Source organism: Canis aureus, chromosome 32 (assembly GCF_053574225.1).
Source record: "Canis aureus isolate CA01 chromosome 32, VMU_Caureus_v.1.0, whole genome shotgun sequence".
NCBI classification, from domain to species: domain Eukaryota; kingdom Metazoa; phylum Chordata; class Mammalia; order Carnivora; family Canidae; genus Canis; species Canis aureus.
The window spans coordinates 20310122-20329761 of record NC_135642.1 but is presented as its reverse complement, the minus strand read 5'-3'; the positions used below and the strand labels follow the sequence as shown (position 1 = coordinate 20329761).

At 35.3% G+C, this 19640-nt stretch overlaps 2 protein-coding genes across 5 annotated transcripts in view; one reads left to right on the top strand and one right to left on the bottom strand.

The window, feature by feature from the left end:
• The window catches only part of FGF7 (fibroblast growth factor 7), a 52341-nt gene extending 34820 nt beyond the window's left edge, over nt 1–17521 (bottom strand). The window contains exons 1-2 of the mRNA XM_077881057.1: nt 17228–17521; nt 16078–16454 (exon numbers count right to left, since the gene is read on the bottom strand). Of these exons, the coding sequence (XP_077737183.1) occupies nt 16078–16363 (286 nt within the window). The 5' untranslated portion in view covers nt 16364–16454; nt 17228–17521. The remainder of the gene's footprint in view (nt 1–16077; nt 16455–17227) is intronic.
• FAM227B (family with sequence similarity 227 member B) overlaps nt 1–19640 on the top strand; it is a 189460-nt gene that overhangs the window by 110930 nt on the left and 58890 nt on the right. The window lies entirely within an intron of this gene.

Here is a 19640-nt window from a genome sequence, read left to right as displayed (position 1 = left end):
CACATTTCCCTGTATGATCTGTATGACAAATAAAACGAGGAAAAAGTGATGACGTGTCACATCGCAGCTTCCATCTTAAAGATGCCCTCTCTCGCTTCCTCTCTTTCTCTCCCCCTCCCTCATCACTCTGTCTGAGGGGGGCCAGTTATTACCACGTTATGAGGACACTGAGAAAGCCTATGGCGAGGCTCTCATAGTAAAGAGGAAGTTACTGGCCAACAGGCTGCTATGAACTGAGGCCGGCCAACTAGCATGAGAGAGAGCTTGGAAGTAGAGCCTTCAGCCCTAAATGGGTCTTGAGAAAACTGCAGCCCCCGCTGCAGCTTAACTCCAGAGAGACCCTAAGCTGGAACTACTTAGCTTAGCTTCTCTCAGATTCAGGACCCTTTGACCCCGTGAGATAATAAATACTGTTTTAAACTGCTGAATTTTGAGTGATTTGTTATATAGCAATAGACAGCTCATATACTTCTCTCCCTTTCTGTTGCTTAGTACTTTTGGTAACATTTTATGATTGAAATCTATTCAAACAATCTGCTAGAACCCCCTTAAAAAAATAAACAAACAAACAAAACCCAAGGCCCAGAATAGTTAAGTACTTGCCTAAGATCAGTTAATTCCTGGAAGGAAAAGGATTAAAGCCCAGATCTCATAATAACAAAATACAGTATTACTTCCATGCCTCTCACTTTCTATTCAATCCAATCTACTCCTAGGTGGTAAATAATACATATTCATGTTTATACTAAAAGAGAACTATTGGATGATAAACTAAGACTGAGTAATCATAGATGAATTGTTCAAGCTTACTTTTTCTGCTCTTTCTCTTCTCCAATGGACAATCTAGTTCTTTCAAAAACTCCTACAGTGAAAAGTAATGGATTTTAATTAATATGAGCTAACTTTACCATTTGTAGGTGGTTGTGGTAAGAAGCTTTGGTAAGAAAAGAGGCTAAAATGTTCTAATAAAATAAATCTTCCAATTATTATTAAATATTGACCATCCAGCTCATTTTTTTGAATAATGAAAATAACTGTTTTTATTAATGACTGCTTCTACATTCTTCTTTGATAGCTCCTTATTACCTGTAGAATAAAGTTCATGTTCTCTCGAATGGAAAATAGCTTTGCAAGAAATGGGACTTCACTGCATTCTCATCTCTTCCCACTTCCTACCTTGAAGCCAATACTCCAGAAACACTAATTCCCATAATTCCCATTCATATCTCCTGAAATATCAATCAGCTTTTCCTCATGTGCTATTTTCCAGGAGGGAATGCCCTTTCTTGACTCCCTTCCCAATCCTTTACCCACTTCTCTAGCCTAGTTCATTTACACTAGCTCTTGAAGATATAGTTCAAGGATCATGTCCTTCAAGAGTCTTGCTCAGTGTCTCTTCGGTTATGTTACCTGCCCTCCACTATGGTCCCTCTTTGAACATATTTTTATCACATACTTACCATAGTTTATTAAAATTGAGTTTTAAGGGCACCTGTGTGGCTTAGTAGTTGAGCATCTGCATTTGGCTCAGGTCGTGATCCTGGGATCGTGGAATCGAGTCCCATGGGGAGTCTGCTTCTGTCTATGTCTCTGCCTCTCTCTGTGTGTCTCTCATGAATAAATAAATAACATATTTATAAATAAATAAATAAATAAATAAATAAATAAAATTGAGTTTTTGGTGTTTTCCTTTCAAATAGGCTGAAATCTTTCAAATAGTGGGTCTCTACCTATACATCCATGTACCCACAGTACATAGCACAATATATGCTCAATCAGTATTGCAATAAATAGTATTCTAGTTGTTGAAAAGAACCACTACAACTTTGAGAATAAAAACCTTCTAAGATATTTTTAAGATATTGAAAAAACCTAAGGTCAGCCAGGTTACAAATAGTGTATATGTCTAGTTTTCAAAGATACAATATGACTTACACAGAAGCAAAAAAAAAAAAAAAACTTAAAAAAATAGAATCCCAGATATATTGTCTTTGTACTAACTGATCATTTTTGTCCCCTTTTTCTGCCTCTTTTTTTAAGTCCTAAAAGGATTAGAAATAATTTAAAACATATTAATCATGGACAAAATAAAAAACTAATTTGCCAGTAAACTATTTCTCTTTTAACCTATCCTTCAGAAGTGCTTGTTAGAACAAACTCTCTACTGTTCCCTTTATTTATTTTTGTGTTTGTTCTGTTTGGATTGAGTGGCCTTTAGAGAGGGAAACTATCTGGCTGTACTCCTAAAATTGTCTGGTTTATTTTCTGAAATTAAATTGTATATATGTATGTATACTATAATAGTTATGTGCATACTAGTGAACAGAAGTATAAATATTTCAATATCAGAAATATGTTTAAAATGACACAAAATTAAATTTTGCAGCATCTTTAGCAATTTGTACACAAAACAAACTGAAAGTTTCTATGCCAATTCAGGGGAAGACAGATGGAGATATTTTGTCCAAGGAGCGTTGGAGTAGAGTTTTTATTTAATAATAAGAAAATGATGCCAAGTACTCATTAGGTCATATTACAGAGAAGAAAATTTCAGCTGTTTATTGTTCTTCATATGCAAATTATCCCACTGTATTGTTCAAATTCATGTGTGATGTTTTAATTGCACTATAATAGTATAGTGATCATGTGGTGATAACTAAAACTATGCTTTGGAGTTGCCCCATCTACAAAATGAACATAACTCTGCCAATTTTATATATAAGTGTTCTATGAAGATTAAATTAGGTAATACACACATAAAGTATTTAGCACAGTGCCAGACACATGGTAAGATTTTGGTAAGTTTACCATTGCAGGAAGAAAAATATTACTTAAAAATGCTTCAGTTTTGCCCCTTTAAAGTCTCTTAGTAACTTGTATTGACTCTAAGGAAACTGGAAAGTTTAAATCAGTATTCTGAAAATGAACTTTTTACTCTTTAATACTTAATGATGTTAGTCACACAGTGAACTGACCAGGCCTGCTATTTATATCTGCTCTCTGTGAGTTAACTGACTACCCAAGAATTTCCAGAAAACAATCCAATCATTGCAAATAGAGGATTTTGTTATGATCATTTCAATCATCAGCTAATTTTTAAACACCAATCTTTCTTAATTAAAATGAACAACACCTAAATAGTCCTATGTATAACTTTAAAACTAGAAGTTGTACATTAGCAAGCTTATCAGGCTAACCAATTTCCTGAAAATCTTTTTTTTTTTCTTTCTGTGAAATGGACTAATAGTGTAACTGCAAGCTTACAGCAAAGAGGTATTTTGTGAAGTAATTAGGATGGAATGAAGTGTTCTGTGCCAACTTCAATATTGACATATGTATTTTAGAAGAATTAACATTTTAATTATCTTATTATGTTTATAGTCAATCAGTGAAAATGTTTCATTCATTCATTTGGGGAATATAAAAAATAGTGAAAGGGAATAAAGGGGAAAGGAGAAAAAATGAGTGGGAAATATCAGGGAGGGAGACAGAACATGAGAGACTCCTAACTCTGGGAAACGAAATAGGGGTGGTGGAAGGGGAGGTGGGTGGGGAGTGGGAGTGACTGGGTGACGGGCACTGAGGGGGGCACTTGATGGGATGAGCACTGGGTGTTATTCTATATGTTGGCAAATTGAACACCAATAAAAAATAAATTTATAAAAATTAAATTAAAATTTAAAAAAAGAAAATGTTTCAGGTTGTACATTGTGCAATTTTGTATAGACTAACTTAGAAGATTCATGACAATAACAAAATTTATTTCCACATAGTACAGTAATTTTAGTAGTAATATTACTGTAAATAAATGATAAACTATTAAATAACACTTTAAAACATCATGAATTTTAGGTCTAAATACAACTTAATCACCATGATATAGATTAACGCTCATCTCATCCTTGGGGATGAATTATGATTCAATATCTGATCAACCTCAAGCCAGTTAAGAGAAAATTTCCAGACCAAATTTGGCCAGAGTCTTTTCAAAGTTGACAGCACCTCCTTATGTCTCGTAAACATCCAATGTTATTTTGTAATGCATTATTTGTACAAGGAGTTGAGAACAATTTCTCAGAAACCGAGACACCTTGATAGGCTTATCTAAGTGGGAAAACACCTTGCTTCATTGCCTACTTCATGATTTAGAAGAAATAAAGCTATGCACAGCTACTTGACTACTGAGTACACTATTTACATAGCTGTATAGCAGGGGATGCAGCTCTAATGGTAGTAAAAGTTGGCTTATTTTAAGAATGTGGCAGATAACCTTCCTAATTTTATACTTAAAAGCCAAACTTATGCCTCAAAACTTTTGTTTCTCTCATTTTTTAAGAAACTGTTATGGGAAAAATATTCTCCTTAATGATAATGTAGCTTTTATAGTAAATATTTATGGACACCTGACTTAAACAGGTTATAATTATGATTAAAGATTGAAAAGACACTAAAAAGAAAAAGTATGTGGTTATCCAGAAAAACAGTATAACTTAAATTAGCAGAACTTAAATTATACCTCCAAAAATTGTTATCCTTTAAGGAAAACATTAGCCTTAAAAAATTAGTCTTTAAAAGAAATAGTCATTTTTAGTAAACAGAGCAATCAAAGTCTGAAAACTGATAAAGGGCAAATGTTCTCATATTTTTAATAGAAAAAAAGGTTTGCTTTATTGAACTTAACATTGATACCTGGCAAGATATTAAGTCATTCTGTTTCCCAGCCTTTCAATACTGTTCTACTACAGGCATCTACAAAAGCATCTCTTCTGACGGTGGTATATTTGTCCTCTTTCTTTCATACTACTCATCCTTCAGGTCATTTTCTCCCAGAAAAGACTTCCATGCCCATTTCCTTAAGTTGAGTTAGACAACCCCCTAATTGCTCTGAACTTGCCCCTCTGACCTATAGTTCACCCTCCACTCGCAACTCAACTGTTAATTGCTTACTATTGTGGCCCTAGTCTGGGCTAGGAGAGGTATCAATTAATATTTGTTGAATTAATAAAAGAATTTAAAAAGTCATCAGTCTTTCAAAGTTTTGTATGATGTCTTCATTATTCATGCAAACAAGGGAGGAAACTGTCCACTGCCTACAGGTGATCTTCCCATGAGAGATGCCACAATATGAATGAGACCACTGGACTCTTATCAGAGGTACAGTTTGAGACACTATAAACACCAATATTATCCCAAGATCAGGCTACTGGACTAAAACAAACCGAGAGTATATTCACCAACTTTCTACTTTTTCCCAGCTCTCTCTTCCTATCCATACATATATGTCCTCTCCACCCTTTGACACCAGTCACTAAGTCCAGGATCAAACTTGTATGTGCTACTAACAAGTAGGCAAATTCCCTACCCAAAAATTATCAGCCCATCTCTTGTTTTTACTAGTATAGCTCATTTAATTCTTAAAGACTTCTTTCCGTATATCCTTTTAATGCAGATATTCCTTAAACCAATACCAACTGATTATCATTTTTTTCTGCACGTAGTTTTTGGTATGCAGGAATTAGTTGACAGATGAAAACAAGAATAGGTATTGAGAAAGGCATAACTTTTCCAGGATTGGTCTTCACCATGCTATGTCAATCATCCTTCTAGCAACACCAGTGCCACCTGTGCCTGCTTACATTATTGGCATCTACAATAAAACTTTTCCACCAGTCCCTTGAAATTACCTAGAAAAATGTTAAGTCAAATAGATTCTAGAGGCTAGTATTTTCTTTTAATGGTAGAGAACAAGAGAGAAAAGGGAAATGAGGTATACTTCTATTTCAGCAAAAACGTTTAATTCTTGTCTGCATTAAATTTTTGTGATAATTTAGTAATCTATTTCTTATCCATAACTAATTTTAGATGTGTAAAAATTTAAGAGAGAAATATATTGAATGACTGTCAATCCTTCTCCCTTCTTCCACCTCTTGTGTTGGACTCTGCTCCTTCTACCATTGGGAGACAAAAGGAATAGTAAGACATAATGCTTATCTTTCCAGTACTTACTTTTTTTTTTTTTTTTTTAGTGGCATTGCCAAATGCAAACAGAAAGAATCTGTGTTATGTATGGCTGGAAAAGGCAATTCTATTTAACATCTCCTATAAGTGACCTCTTAAAGGGCACAGAAATTAATTAAATTTGCAGTTCTCCCTTCAGGTTATATGCTAAATTTCAAATTTCTAAATCGTTTTTGACCAGTAAATAAAACGTGTTCTTTATTGATATAATTGAAATAACTTCAGGGACACCTGGGTGGCTCAGTGGTTGAGCGTCTGCCTTTAGCTCAGGTTGCAATCCCAGGGTCCTGGGATCAAGTCCCACATCAGGCTCCCCACACGGATCTTGCTTCTCCCTCTGCCTATGTCTCTGCCTCTCTCGGTGTCTCTCATGAATAAATAAATAAAATCTTAAAAACAAAACAGAAAGAACTTCAAACTTGTGCTCAAACTACTTTTTTGAAAAGTAAAAGTTTATTGTTTTTAGGTACATACGTAAGAATTCTTCAATCATGTTCTAATCCTAAAAAATTTTTAGGTTAATGATAGGGAATGCTTTTGGTCAGTTTCTAGGTGGCCTAAATAATAGGTATTGAACTTCATTTCAAGTTAGGAGCATGCTCCTATAAAGCTGCTCAAAGCTCAGAAAAGAGCTTCAAGCTAGGCTTAAATCTCATTGCAAATCTCTGGATTTCAGCCAAGCATGCATCTATACCCAAAATACTACCCTAATTGTCCAAAATTATATTCAGGCTCCTGACTTTGGCACAGATTCTTGGTTTAAGGTCATTCTTAAAATATTGCTTCAGGTCCATTCTACAGCCTTTTTATTTGGAACAAAAAACTGAGTGGAAGCTTGGCTTAGTTTTTCACTACACTGTAGAGAGATCTCTAGCTCTCAAACTGCGATTTTTTAAGAAAGATTTATGTATCTATTTTAGTGGGGGAAGAAAGACAGATGGAGAAGGGGAGAGAAAATCTCAAACAGACTCCCCGCTGAGCATGGAGCCTGACATGGGGCTCCATCTCATGACCCTGAGATCATGACCCTGCAATCATGACCTGAGCCATCAAACAGACTGAGCCACCCCAGCTGCCCCTCTCAAATTGTAATTTAATGAAATTTAAATGTTTTACCTGAATCAGAGAGGAGAGTTGGGGAGGGGAGGGGGCGGCCGGAGCAGTGTACTCTGTTGTCAAGTTTAAGAAACCATATATAATTTCCACCTGGAGTTTTGCAATTTGTATTCGTATAAATTAGGCTCAGAGATTTTCTACTGTGAAAACTTGCTCACTTTTATTTAACCTAATATTTCCCAATCAATTAGCCACAGAAACTGTGCTACAGGAAGCACCATTAATATCTCGAGGGACACCAGTGTTCTAAGAAACAAAGTTTGGAATTGCTGCCTTAAGAAAAATCTGCATGCTATGACCCAGCAATTGCATTGCTGGGGATTTACCCCAAAGATACAGATGCAATGAAATGCCAGGACACCTGCACCCCAATGTTTATAGCAGCAATGTCCACAATAGCCAAACTGTGGAAGGAGCCTCGGTGTCCATTGAAAGATGAATGGATAAAGAAGGTGTGGTTTATGTATACAATGGAATGTTACTCAGCCATTAGAAAGACGAATACCCACCATTTGCTTCGACATGGAGGGACCTGGAGGGTATTATGCTGAGTGAAATAAGTCAATCGGAGAAGGACAAACATTATATGGTCTCATTCATTTGGGGAATATAAAAATTAGTGAAAGGGAATAAAGGGAAAGGAGAGAAAATGAGTGAAAATATCAGTGAGGGAGACAGAACATGAGAGACTCCTAACTCTGGGAAATGAACAAGGGGTAGTGGAAGGGGAAGTGAGTGGGGGGTTGGGGTGACTGGGTGATGGGCACTGAGGGGGGCACTTGGTGGGATGAGCACTGGGTGTTATGCTAAATGTTGGCAAATTGAACTCCAATAAAAAAAATTAAAAAAAAAAAAGAAAAATCTGCATGCTGAGTTGATTCTGAATTGGTTCCCAAAGCATTTTCTCAGCACTATCTACAATTACATCTAAAGTTCAAATAGGCAGATAAATGGAAAATATTACATGATAATTTTAACATGATAAGTATGGTATTTTTTTTTAATTTTTTATTTATTTATTTATGATAGTCACAGAGAGAGAGAGAGAGAGAGAGAGGCAGAGACATAGGCAGAGGGAGAAGCAGGCTCCATGCACCGGGAGCCCGATGTGGGATTCGATCCCGGGTCTCCAGGATCGCGCCCTGGGCCAAAGGCAGGCGCCAAACCGCTGCGCCACCCAAGGATCCCCATAAGTATGGTATTTAAGGATATCGAAGTATATCTCATTTGCCTTGTCTTATATTAATCATAAAAAATAAACTCAGCTTTCAAATAGTCCTGATAAATAAAGATTATTTTAATTTTAGGCACAAATTTAACTAACAGATGCACACCTCCTATTTGCGTATCTTCTGCAATAATCTATTATTATTTCAACCCCTCTGTACACTAGTTTATTTTTTTGATCTCAGAAATTCTCCCACTGTCATCAATCTATTGCATTCCATTACCCTTATTCCTTAAGTGCATCAAAAAAGTTAATAGAGCCCTATTTTATGAGGATCCTTTGTGTTTAAATCCACTTTAAACCTAAAATGCAAAATCTGGGGTGCCTGAATGGCTCAGTTGGAGGAGAGTGCAATTCTTGATCTCAGGGTTGTGAGTTCGAGCCCCAAATTGTGTGTATAGAATACGTAAAAGTAAAATCTTTTTAAAAAAATAAAACGCAAAATCCATTTATTTTTATACAAAGTCCTTTTTTCCTTTCCTCTCTTGCCTATTTCTTCTCCTGTTTACAAAGATGTTGCCATCCTATTTATTCTCAGAAGGACACTTGCTAATGACTCTAGCAAGTACTCCTGCTCACTCCAGTAGAAGTGATTAGAGTCTTTGGCAGGGAAGTTGACTGGCACAGTCAGAGAACCTCTAGAGCCAGTTCTTCCCCAATATACAGCAAACCTTTTCCCTCTGAGAATGATATTAGCTGCCTAAAAGGCAAATTTTACCTGGACATGGATAATAGATAATTCTTTTCTCTGCTTCCTCACCCTAATCCCTTTGATTTTATATATTACTACACAAACCCTTTTGGGCAACTAAGGTAAATAGGTATATTTCCTTTGTTTGCAAATTAGGTGTGGCTTCTTTTTCTAAATCAGTTGCAGATATAATCTCAAATGTAGACGTGAATCTTGGTCAAGAAACAGTAAAGTGTTCAAGGACTCTTTAATGTGGCTTTCTGAACCATGTGAAACGTAGAGAATTTTCATTTTCCAACCTATTTCGTGTATAGAAAGACACACGAAATGAGCCTGGAGTACATTATGCTAAATGAAATAAGCCAGACACAGATGGACAAATACTACATGATGCCACTTACAGGAGGAATCTAAAATAGTCAAGCTCGTAGAAGCAGAGAGTAGAATGATGGTTGCCAGGGGCTGTGGGAGAGGGAGAAACAGGGAACTAAGTTTCAACTATGCAAGATGACCATCTCCTAGAGATATACTGTGCAGCGTAGTGCCGATAGCTTATAACTGTTGTGTGGTATATTTAAATATTTGCTAAAAGGATGGATCTTATGTTAAGTGTTCTTATCACAAAATAATAATATGAATTAAAAGGCAGAAGGAACTTTGGGAACTGATAGGTATGTTTATGGTATAGATTGTGGTGATAGTTTCACAAATGTAGAAATTGATCAATTTGTATACATCAAATAAGTACAGATTTCTGTATGTCAACATACCTCAATAAAATGTTGTTTTTTTTTTTAAGAAAGATTGGATATGGTTCAGAAAAGGCAGGAATTCATATGGAAGCCCATTTCATTTAATGAGTTCTTTTTTTTCTCCATATTAGATATGCACAATTCCTGCCTTTTCTTCTGTGTGCCATATGTGAAATTAAAATGTAGAAAAACATTGCATTCCAGTAGTGATGTAAAAGAAGTTACTGTGCTACCAAAAGTTTTGGATACAGAGGAAGAAAGCTAGGATCTTTAGAAAAGAAGGAAAGCTTTGCTTTAATCCCAAACTTACAAAGAAAACAAACTCCTAGCTTCATGTCCTTTCCACTAATCTGGAGAGACCCTCAAGGCTTGTGGTTTCTTTCCCCCATGGGTTTTCTAGACTTGAAGTCATTTCTTTAAACCACTACCTTCAACTCTGTGGGGTAGCCATAGGAAGTAAGACCCTAATTTGGGGGCATCTGGGTTCATAGTCATAAGTGGCTCATTTAAGTGCCAAGTAAACTGGCATTGATGTCTATACTCCAGGTCCCCTGCTGTAGCACCACTTGAGAGTGTCAGAAGAGATTCAGACCTGCCTGTCATTGTGAGACTGTGGCAACAGGACCCATTCTTCCCTGCAATTAACTCATTTGCCAAGGAAGCCTTCTTACATAGTAGCTACAGAGTTGTCATCTCAAACATTTCCAGGCCAGTTCTCCAAATGTTGGAGCCACTGAGATTTGTCAAAGAGGTCAACTGGACCCAGAGGAACATCCTCAATGCATGATTCAGAGAGTCATTACTGAGAAGCCCATTTTGAAATCCTCCAGGGTAGAAGTTAACTGTGGAGTCATCTAAGAGCTTCAGAACATTCCTGGGACCTGAGGGGATCCAGGCTGAATTAGAACCCGTGGTCCCATTAAATGGGGGGGTTTTAACCTTACCTGCGCAGTAAACTCACTAGAAAGCTTTAACAAACATTGAGGCCTGAATCTTCCCCACCTTCTCAGGATTCTGATTTAATTGAACTATGGTCTCCCAATAATTTAATGTGATCCTCTAATATGATCCAGTGGTTCTTAGCTTTGGCAACATGTCAGAATTATCTGGGGAGCTTAAGTTCCTGATGCCCAGGCTACCCACCACCACCACCAACCCCCCCGCCCCCCGCCCACATCAATTTATTTAGAGTCTTCATGGGTGGGACCTGCCATCAGCATTTTTTTTTAAATTCCCTAGCTGATTATAATATTTAGCCAAGGCTGAGAAATAGGAAAACCTGGAAAAGGGAACCTCTCCATATATCTGAAAACTGGCTTCTTGCATTCCCTCCAATCCACTTGGAAAGTGAATGCTCTAAATGCTCCAAATGCTCTAAAACTGTAGGCTAAAAAATTGTTAATACAGCTAAGTCAAAAGGGAAAATACATGTTCAGATGCCCTGGGTTGGCAAAGAAATGAAAGTGATGGTCAGTTCAAATGAGGATTTACAAAACAAATAAGAGATGCTCCTGTGACAGTAAATTACCTGCACTTTGTAAGTGCCAGATGCTTTTATTAGCCAAAAAAAAAGAGAGAGAGAGAGAGAGAGGAAAACTATACAATAAAAAATAATCTTAATTATTAGAATTCCCAAAGAATAGCTAATATTTCCAAATCTGCTCCCCAGCAATTTATCCATCTTCCATAATGTAAAGCCTTGACAACTGACTTAAGGGAATGTAGGTCACCAGTTCTACAAGACTACATTTTGTCAGTAATTCTAGGATTTTGGTTCAATTCCATAGATATGTTTCTCATTGTCCATTTTTTTTAAGGTGGAGTTGCCCTGGTTTTCTTATTTTTGTGTTGATAATGTGAATTATTGTTCTTTTAGATAACTTGATAACAACTGTTTAGAGCATAAGCAAGTTCACCATCTCTATATTTAGAGGTAGTATGTATATTTGCTAGCTACTAGCAGAGATTATGGCTGAGTAGGATCTTATCCAAAGAAATGTTGACAATTGGGTTGCTGAAGATTTCGTGGCCAAAGTCAAATCCCACAACACTGTGTTTATTTGCTTTTTGCCAGTTGTTAGGCCATATCCCGTCACAGTCTAACAACCCAAAAGAGAATATTGCTAAATCACTGGCTAGTTTTCAGAATGGCTAACCCTTTTCTTGCTATGGAACTGGCAATGCTTAATTCTAATAAGTGAAGCATGCCTCACTCTTGAATCAGTAGCTTATCACAATCAAGGATTTCTTCTTAAAAGGCTGATATTGACTATTTTTGGGAAGAGCAAAACTTTTTAGTAATTGGATACCAAAAGCAAGAAAGTCATCTTGAGGGACTGAGTTCTTTGTTCCACATCTGTCTCTCAGGGCAGTTGTCAGTTGCCCAGTGCACTGCTGCCATCTCTCACTTGGCACTTCAATTCCCAGCTTACACAGCAGTGTTATTTCTGCCAGGTGTGGAGTGATCGACTCTGTCTGTTGATGGAATGCCTGGTTCAAAATTTATCTAAATTCACCCTCTCGCCTTGCCCCAAGGGGAGAGCTCAGATGACAATAGTGGAAGTTTTGACCATCCATTACCAATCCCCTTAAGAGCTATTGATGCTCTCCTTCTGCAGAGAACATGAATCTTTATTTCATTTTAGAAGAGCACGTTATGCTTTTATTACCCTCATTATTAGTTCAAGTTAGATTTCAGTTCTGTCACTTGCAAACCTATTGTGAGGCTAAATGTGGAACCACCTGAGAGACCGGGCTTTCTTGCCTTCTGGCTATAGAATAGTATGCAATCTGAGGACCAGTTCTCCAGTAACAGCTCCTCTCCCCTCAGCATCAGAAATGTGGCCCAGCATCTCCTGGTCTCTCACAACTTCCTACATTTACGTGGTTGGGTCTTACTGATATGTCTATTAATACAAGTCTAATTTTTGTTGGGTTCCCTGGTATGCTTTTTCTGCAATTTACTCATTCTGATCTAAACTTAAAATATTTCACAAGATAACACTATATTTCAGACTGAAGTGAGATCCTCACAACCCAGGATAGCTTAAATAATTTTTTTAATTCCCTAAAGATATGAGACCTGAGCTATCATATCCACCTCTCCCCTTCTCTTCCTCTAAGCCTTCCATCTACCTACTCCAGCCCAATCTTCTGGAAACAGAATTATATACCCAGATTTTTTACCTCTTCTACTCACTCCAGTCCATTATCTATCTATTTTTATGAAGGAGTTATCCTTCTGCTAGTAAATAGTCCTTCAAAACCTATTAATTTCATCAGGTAACTTTCCCCTTCATTGAAAGCAAAGCCATAAGAATGGAGTTGGGACCTTCTCATCGTAATGCAGAGGACAACTGTGTTTCACACAAGTTGGCATCTCACGTTTCATGCAAAATTTTATCATCTAAGACATTTTTAAGTCTATACCATTTTAAAAGACCTTGAAAAAAAAAGTGTTCAACAACAACTTAACAAATTTAAGGGACTGGAATACTGAAAATGAAATGCAGAGTTTGCTTCTGATCTGTCACACTTTCTGAATTCTGTGGCATTTCACTCTAGTAGACTATCTAACTACCTATTACTCTCATTTTAAATAGGAAGGAAATGTCTTTTGTTCATTTGTTCATTCATTCAATTAATGATTGAGGAATGTAAATAGTCTTCATAGTTATAATTTCAAGTTTTTTTTGTTCTTCTTTGCCTTCTTAAACAAATTTTTTTGAGCACTTTCTTTGTACCTGGATATAGTAGCTTCAACTTCACATGTGTCAACTTGCACATTTTATGTATGGGGAATTCACACTTAAAATTAGTAAGGCTGCCCCAGGAATAATAGGAAATGGCTACCAGAATTCTCTTCTAAAAACTCTTCTCCACTTATTTTTTTCTCCACTTTATTTTTCGATGAAGTATTTCCTTTTATATCTTAGGATTTCCCAATAGACAACAGCTTCTTTTTAACTATGGCAAAGCTTGATTGGCTCCTTCTTCAATAGGATAGCAACACAACCTGACAATAGTTTTAGGGTTAGGGTTAAGGTTAGGGTTATATATATACAGCCTATAAAAAGCTTATAGAAGTGAAGACTATTTATATAATATATATCCTGTCCTTAAATACATTGGTATTGTGACATTCTAATTAGTGATATAGAATGAGTTTCTTTCTCTCTCTCTTTCATTTTTACTGTAGAATTAGAGTAGAAGAGAAATGGTGTACCAAATTGGCTTTATGGTTACTCAAGGTTAATGCTAAATTGCATTTCAAACTATCAAATTAGTTTGGCATTTTGTGTATGTTTACAAACACTTGAGCTTTGTGGTTTCAAGAAATTTTAACACAAAATAAAACACATATGTGAATGTATCCCAATTATAGGTACTTTTCATCCCAAATAATTATGTATACTATTCATTTTCATGGATTTTACATCAAATTTTTTACTTTTTTCAATATTTGACTAAAGCATTCAAAAGAAACTAGTTGGCATATAACAGAGTTCTACAGTGTTTAGGTTTTGGTAACCATAGTGTACAATTTCAAATTAGTTCTGACAGCTCATCTTATCACTGAGATAATAGTCACCTATATCATTCAAAGTATGTGATAATTATACAATGAGTACTTAAATTTGTTCACATTTATATGATATATTCTATGGCTTAGAATAGACTGTACGATCTAGAAAGTATATTGGAGATCATCTGTACATATCCCACATCTTAGAGATGGAAAAACAGAGAATTGGGAAGAATTAAAAACCATTACAAAAATATTCACAGACAAGGCTTAGACCTATGTGTCATAACTTCCACTTGGGGTCTGTCTCCTCTACCAGGTTCCATTATCCATGAAAAATTTTAATGACTTTTAAATAAATTGATTTTAGTCCAAATTCTGTTGCTCACATACAAGAAATTATCCACAGAACCTTCCTCCAAATAGTTATTTCTTTACCTAAATGTTAGTATAATCAGAACAATATTCTAAGACTAACATGATAATTTTATTAATAACAGTAATAATTAAACTACAAGTGTTAATAATCCATTAAAATGGCCTTAGCATTCTGTATCAATTATAGTTAAAAGGAAGTTCCTCTCATTTTCATATTGGAAACATAATTCCCCAAATTTCCATTTATTGGTTTATTAATTAAGAAGCCTCAAAACCATTCAGTAAACAAGCAACAAAAGTGTCAAGTACTCACTGCAAGCCTAAAGCAAAATGTACTGCAAGTGCTTAAGCAAATGTTTACACCATCATCCCATGCATTCTTTTTAAATTGATTTTAACATACATAACATTATAAGATGATATAATAATAACATTGTTCAAGTGCTAGTAATACAAACAAAATTTATTTTCATTCAAGGCTTTTAAATTCTTACTATATATGTTGAGTATTTTACCCCCTTAAATCTAAAACTGCTGAAATTGTGTATTAATCATAACTGCTAAATGATAAGTCCAACCGTGATATTTTAACACGAAAAAAATAACTGAGTTTTGGAGAAAACGTAGGGTACACTAACAGAAAATCATGGACATCTCTTCCAACTCACTTTTTATTTCCTCCTTCACATTTACATTTCTCTTAAGGTAACAGAATTATGGCACAGAAGATCTAAAGAAAATGTTAGGAGGAATCTTTTTTTTTTTTTTTTTTTTTGCTTAGGTAAATAAACAATCTAATACAAACTCATTATGATGTGAAGAGATGAGGATACTACAGATTCCCTTCTATTTTATAACTGTACACAATTGTACAAGTCACTGAATACATTTTTGAGCACAGATGAAGTATTTCATACCACCACAGAAATATTTTCAAAGAAAATCAAATTACTTTTTAAAATAACTTTTCTGTTCCTCAAACTAATAAGTAGTTTTGGGTGAGCATTTATTTGCTGAGTACTCTTTTAGAGTTCCTAATGAATTTTGCTAGAAGATAGTGAGTCACATTTCAATGTGAATAAGATCATTTACATTTTGTCTAGTTTATAAGCATTTTGAGCTTAGGACATGGGGATTTTATTTTCAAATTGGCTTGGGTTATCAGTTCCAACTATAATATTAATAGATTTGACCAGTTCCAGGAGATGTTTTTGGAAACATAATTCAATGATCCAAATTTAGAGAAATTAAAAGATGATAATTTTTTTCCAAAAGAAAAAAAAAAGTGGGGGAAACTAAGAAAGCCTATGATGATTTTTTCACAGATTAAGGTCCATAAGCAGTGCTGTAAATAAAAGACATTACTTACTGTAACTGTTCTTCATCTCTTGGGTCCCTTTGACTTTGCCTCGTTTATCAATCCTCAGATACCACTGTGTTCGACAGAAGAGTCTTCTCACTCTTATATCCCCTCCTTCCATGTAATCATAACTTCTTGTATGTCGCTCAGGGCTGGAACAGTTCACATTTGTAGCCATTTGCTCTGGAGTCATGTCATTGCAAGCTAAAGATATAGTGCCCACTAGACAGATAATGTGAAAGCATGATCTGTAGAGCAAAGTTGGCAGGATCCATGTCAGTATCCATTTGCGCATTATAGTGTAGTGCTCCGGGTGTTCATGAATAACATAATGAAAATTAAATCTTGAGTTGATTGTTGCTCCTGGGTCATTGACCTCTTCCTATCTGTGAATTGTAGATTGATTTAAGAAAGAATAGTTGTTTTTTTTCCAAATTGTTATCCTTATCCTTTTAGTTCCTGATAACAATACAAGATTCCTCCTTAAATAACTCTGTTGGTATTTCCTTATAAAAACAGGTTGTAATAAGCTCAGTTGCTGCGACACTGTTTACTACTTGACTTCTGTTTGCAATGAGAGATTAAGAATAGGGAAGGGAGGGGGAGGGAAGATGAGAAATTGTATGTATAAATTTCACTGGGTAAATACTATTATAACATCCAGTGTAGTTTGTACTGTGAAGGCACATTTAAAACAGCTTTCACAGAGGATGTCAATGTCTTTATCTCTCCATATGTAGATTTATAAAAGTTATGCATTATTAGAGACAAATAAGAATATGATTGTACCATTTATTCTGATTGCTATTTGGTAAGAAACATCCTGCAGTTAGAGCTATTGATTTAAATTAAGTCCTAAAATCACTATTAACAAAATATAAATACTTTCCCTAGATTTGTTTATTGTATGCTTTTATGTTTGTGGTTGATCAATTATTTTCTCCTAACTACCCACATTTCTCAAGTTAAATGCCAGTATTGTCTGGAGAACTTCAACCTTATCTTTATGTAAGTTCTACAACATAATTACTATAGATAATTACATGGCTCAAAAGTCTGGTAACTTTACTTTTCCCCTCAGCACTAAAACCAGAGAAAGAGGTAAACTACTAGAAAACCATGCAGCATTATTTTTAAAGACAAATTAACAGTAACTTACTTGTTCTGTTGATAACAGCTGGATACACAAGAATTCCATGTCTGTTGTCTGCCTTGTGCAACTTGAGCCTCTCTACTGTAGCTACAAACTATTTCTCAGCTGAGAAATTCTCCAGCAGAATCATAATTGTTTCCATAAATCAACAGGCAAGAGGATTTTCTCTCTGTGTGAGCGCGTGTATGCTTGTGTGTGTGTGTGTGGAGCCTTTTTATTCAGGGCTTTTCGATAAATACCTTTGCTGACCTCATTGGAAGCAATTAAAACTTAACCAGTGAGCTGTTAGTTGAATACAACAGCGAGAATAAAGGAGGCTTATATAGTATTCATTCAATGGTCATGAGAGGGAGCTATGAACATGGTTTATGCTTGAATCTACCAGTGGGTACCTACTTTGTAGAAACGGATCTCTGATTCTGAAGCAGTTAAAAGGGGAAAGGGAATTTTTTTACACCATCTTTACGACATAGCTATTGTATAGAATTTAAAAAATATTCCTTTGAACATATATAAAAGGATTTTTGCTAGTTAGAAAATCTTTTCCATTGCTTTATGATGTATGCATTTCTAGTATACTTCTTTGCACTCAGAATTTTAGAATAAAACTAGCACGTGTCAATTAAATCACATCTTGGTGTTCTGTGGCTGAGTTAAGTTCATATCTTTTAATAGAGAGATATTTTACCATTGTATATGAGTGTAATTTTTATGTTTTATATTCCTAGACTGAAGTGGGAAGACCTAGTTTCTTATTTGAGCTGAGCCACTGATTACCAGTATGACCTTGGGCAAGTCACTTGGCATTTCTGAGTCTCAGCTACTACATTTGTAAAATTAGTACATTAGTCTAAATGATTGTATGGTGCCTTATAATTTTAAAATTCTGTGACTTGACTTATACTAACTACTAATATAAGGAAGAGGATGCATACTTTTAAAAATTATAATCCTTAAAAATTAAAAATAAAATGGTTTTACACTGGTTATCAGTATTTGACTCTTGCCTCAATAAGAACATTAGCACAATAAATAAATGTTTATCTAAGGATGAAATTATAAGAGCTACAGTTAATGTAAATAAGAGAAAGCTATTTTACTTTCCAACATGAGTTATTCCCTCCTTTACTTCCTATTCTGACATATATGTGTGTGTGTGTGTTCCAGTGTTTTATTAGATATTTGTTGCAAAACAATTGCATTGTTAATTAATCTAAATAAATGTTTAGGAATGTATATTGAATACCCCACAACACACACACACACACACACACACACACACACACACACCCCAACACTTGAAATGCACTACTTTACCACCAGGTGGTGCATGTAGACCAAATAGGAAAAGGAAATTAAGTCCTTTCAATCAGATTATAGTATATGTGATTTCTATGCTTTTGGGGAACAGAATCAAGAGCATGGAATAGGTCAAATGTACCCAGTTATTCTTTAGGTACCAGATATTGAAATTTACAAGTTTACTAGAGCAGAGGAGGGTGAGTCTTTCTCTAATTGCATCTGTTGAATAGGTCACTGTAAAATATTCTATCATGTATTTCTCCCAAAGGAGGAAGAGGAGAAGGAAAGAAAAGTATGATACTACTGTTTTCTGAATCATAGCCCCATAGACAATAATAAGGAGCAGTGTCAAAATTCCTATAACTTGGATATTCTTTCTAAAGAAGTGAAAATTATTAACAGTCAGTTCATGTGTAAAGATATTTAAGAGCTACCGAATCCATCTGTTCCTACCCTGACCCTACAGATTTTAAACTAAGATAGCAATAGATTAAAAGTCAAAATTTGCCGATTAAATGCTCAAGACTTAAATAAAAAAAATGGATAGTTTGTTGATAAAGACATATTAGTGCCTCCTTAAAATCTGTTCTATAGGGCTAACTGTAAAATTGGAAACAAAGCATAAAATTGCGATTTATTCACTTTAATTTCATTAGATGCCATTATACTCTGTGATTTGAGAATATAATCTCTGTAATATTAATGAGTGGCTTAATCTCAACAAGGGAAATTATATTTATATCTTTTGATTATCAGTTTCCTTAATGGAAAATAATTAATTCAAGATAGGCCCACAACCTGTTTCCCTAGCACCACAGCTGTGATAAGACCTCACTTATGCCCTTATTATAGTTATACTTCAAGAGGCATTCTCCAAAAACCAAGAGTAATTTTAGGTATCTGTAGATAGGTAGCACTCTGGGTTGGTTTTTATTTTATTTTATTTTAATTCACTAATTAACACATATATATAACCATTAGGGTCCAGGTGCCCCTTTGGATCACTATATTTGTGTCCTTCAGGTAAATAACTAGTAATGCAATTGCTAGGTAACAGGGTAGCTCTATTTTTAACTTCTTGAGGAACCTCTATACTGTTTTCCAGAGTGGCTTCACC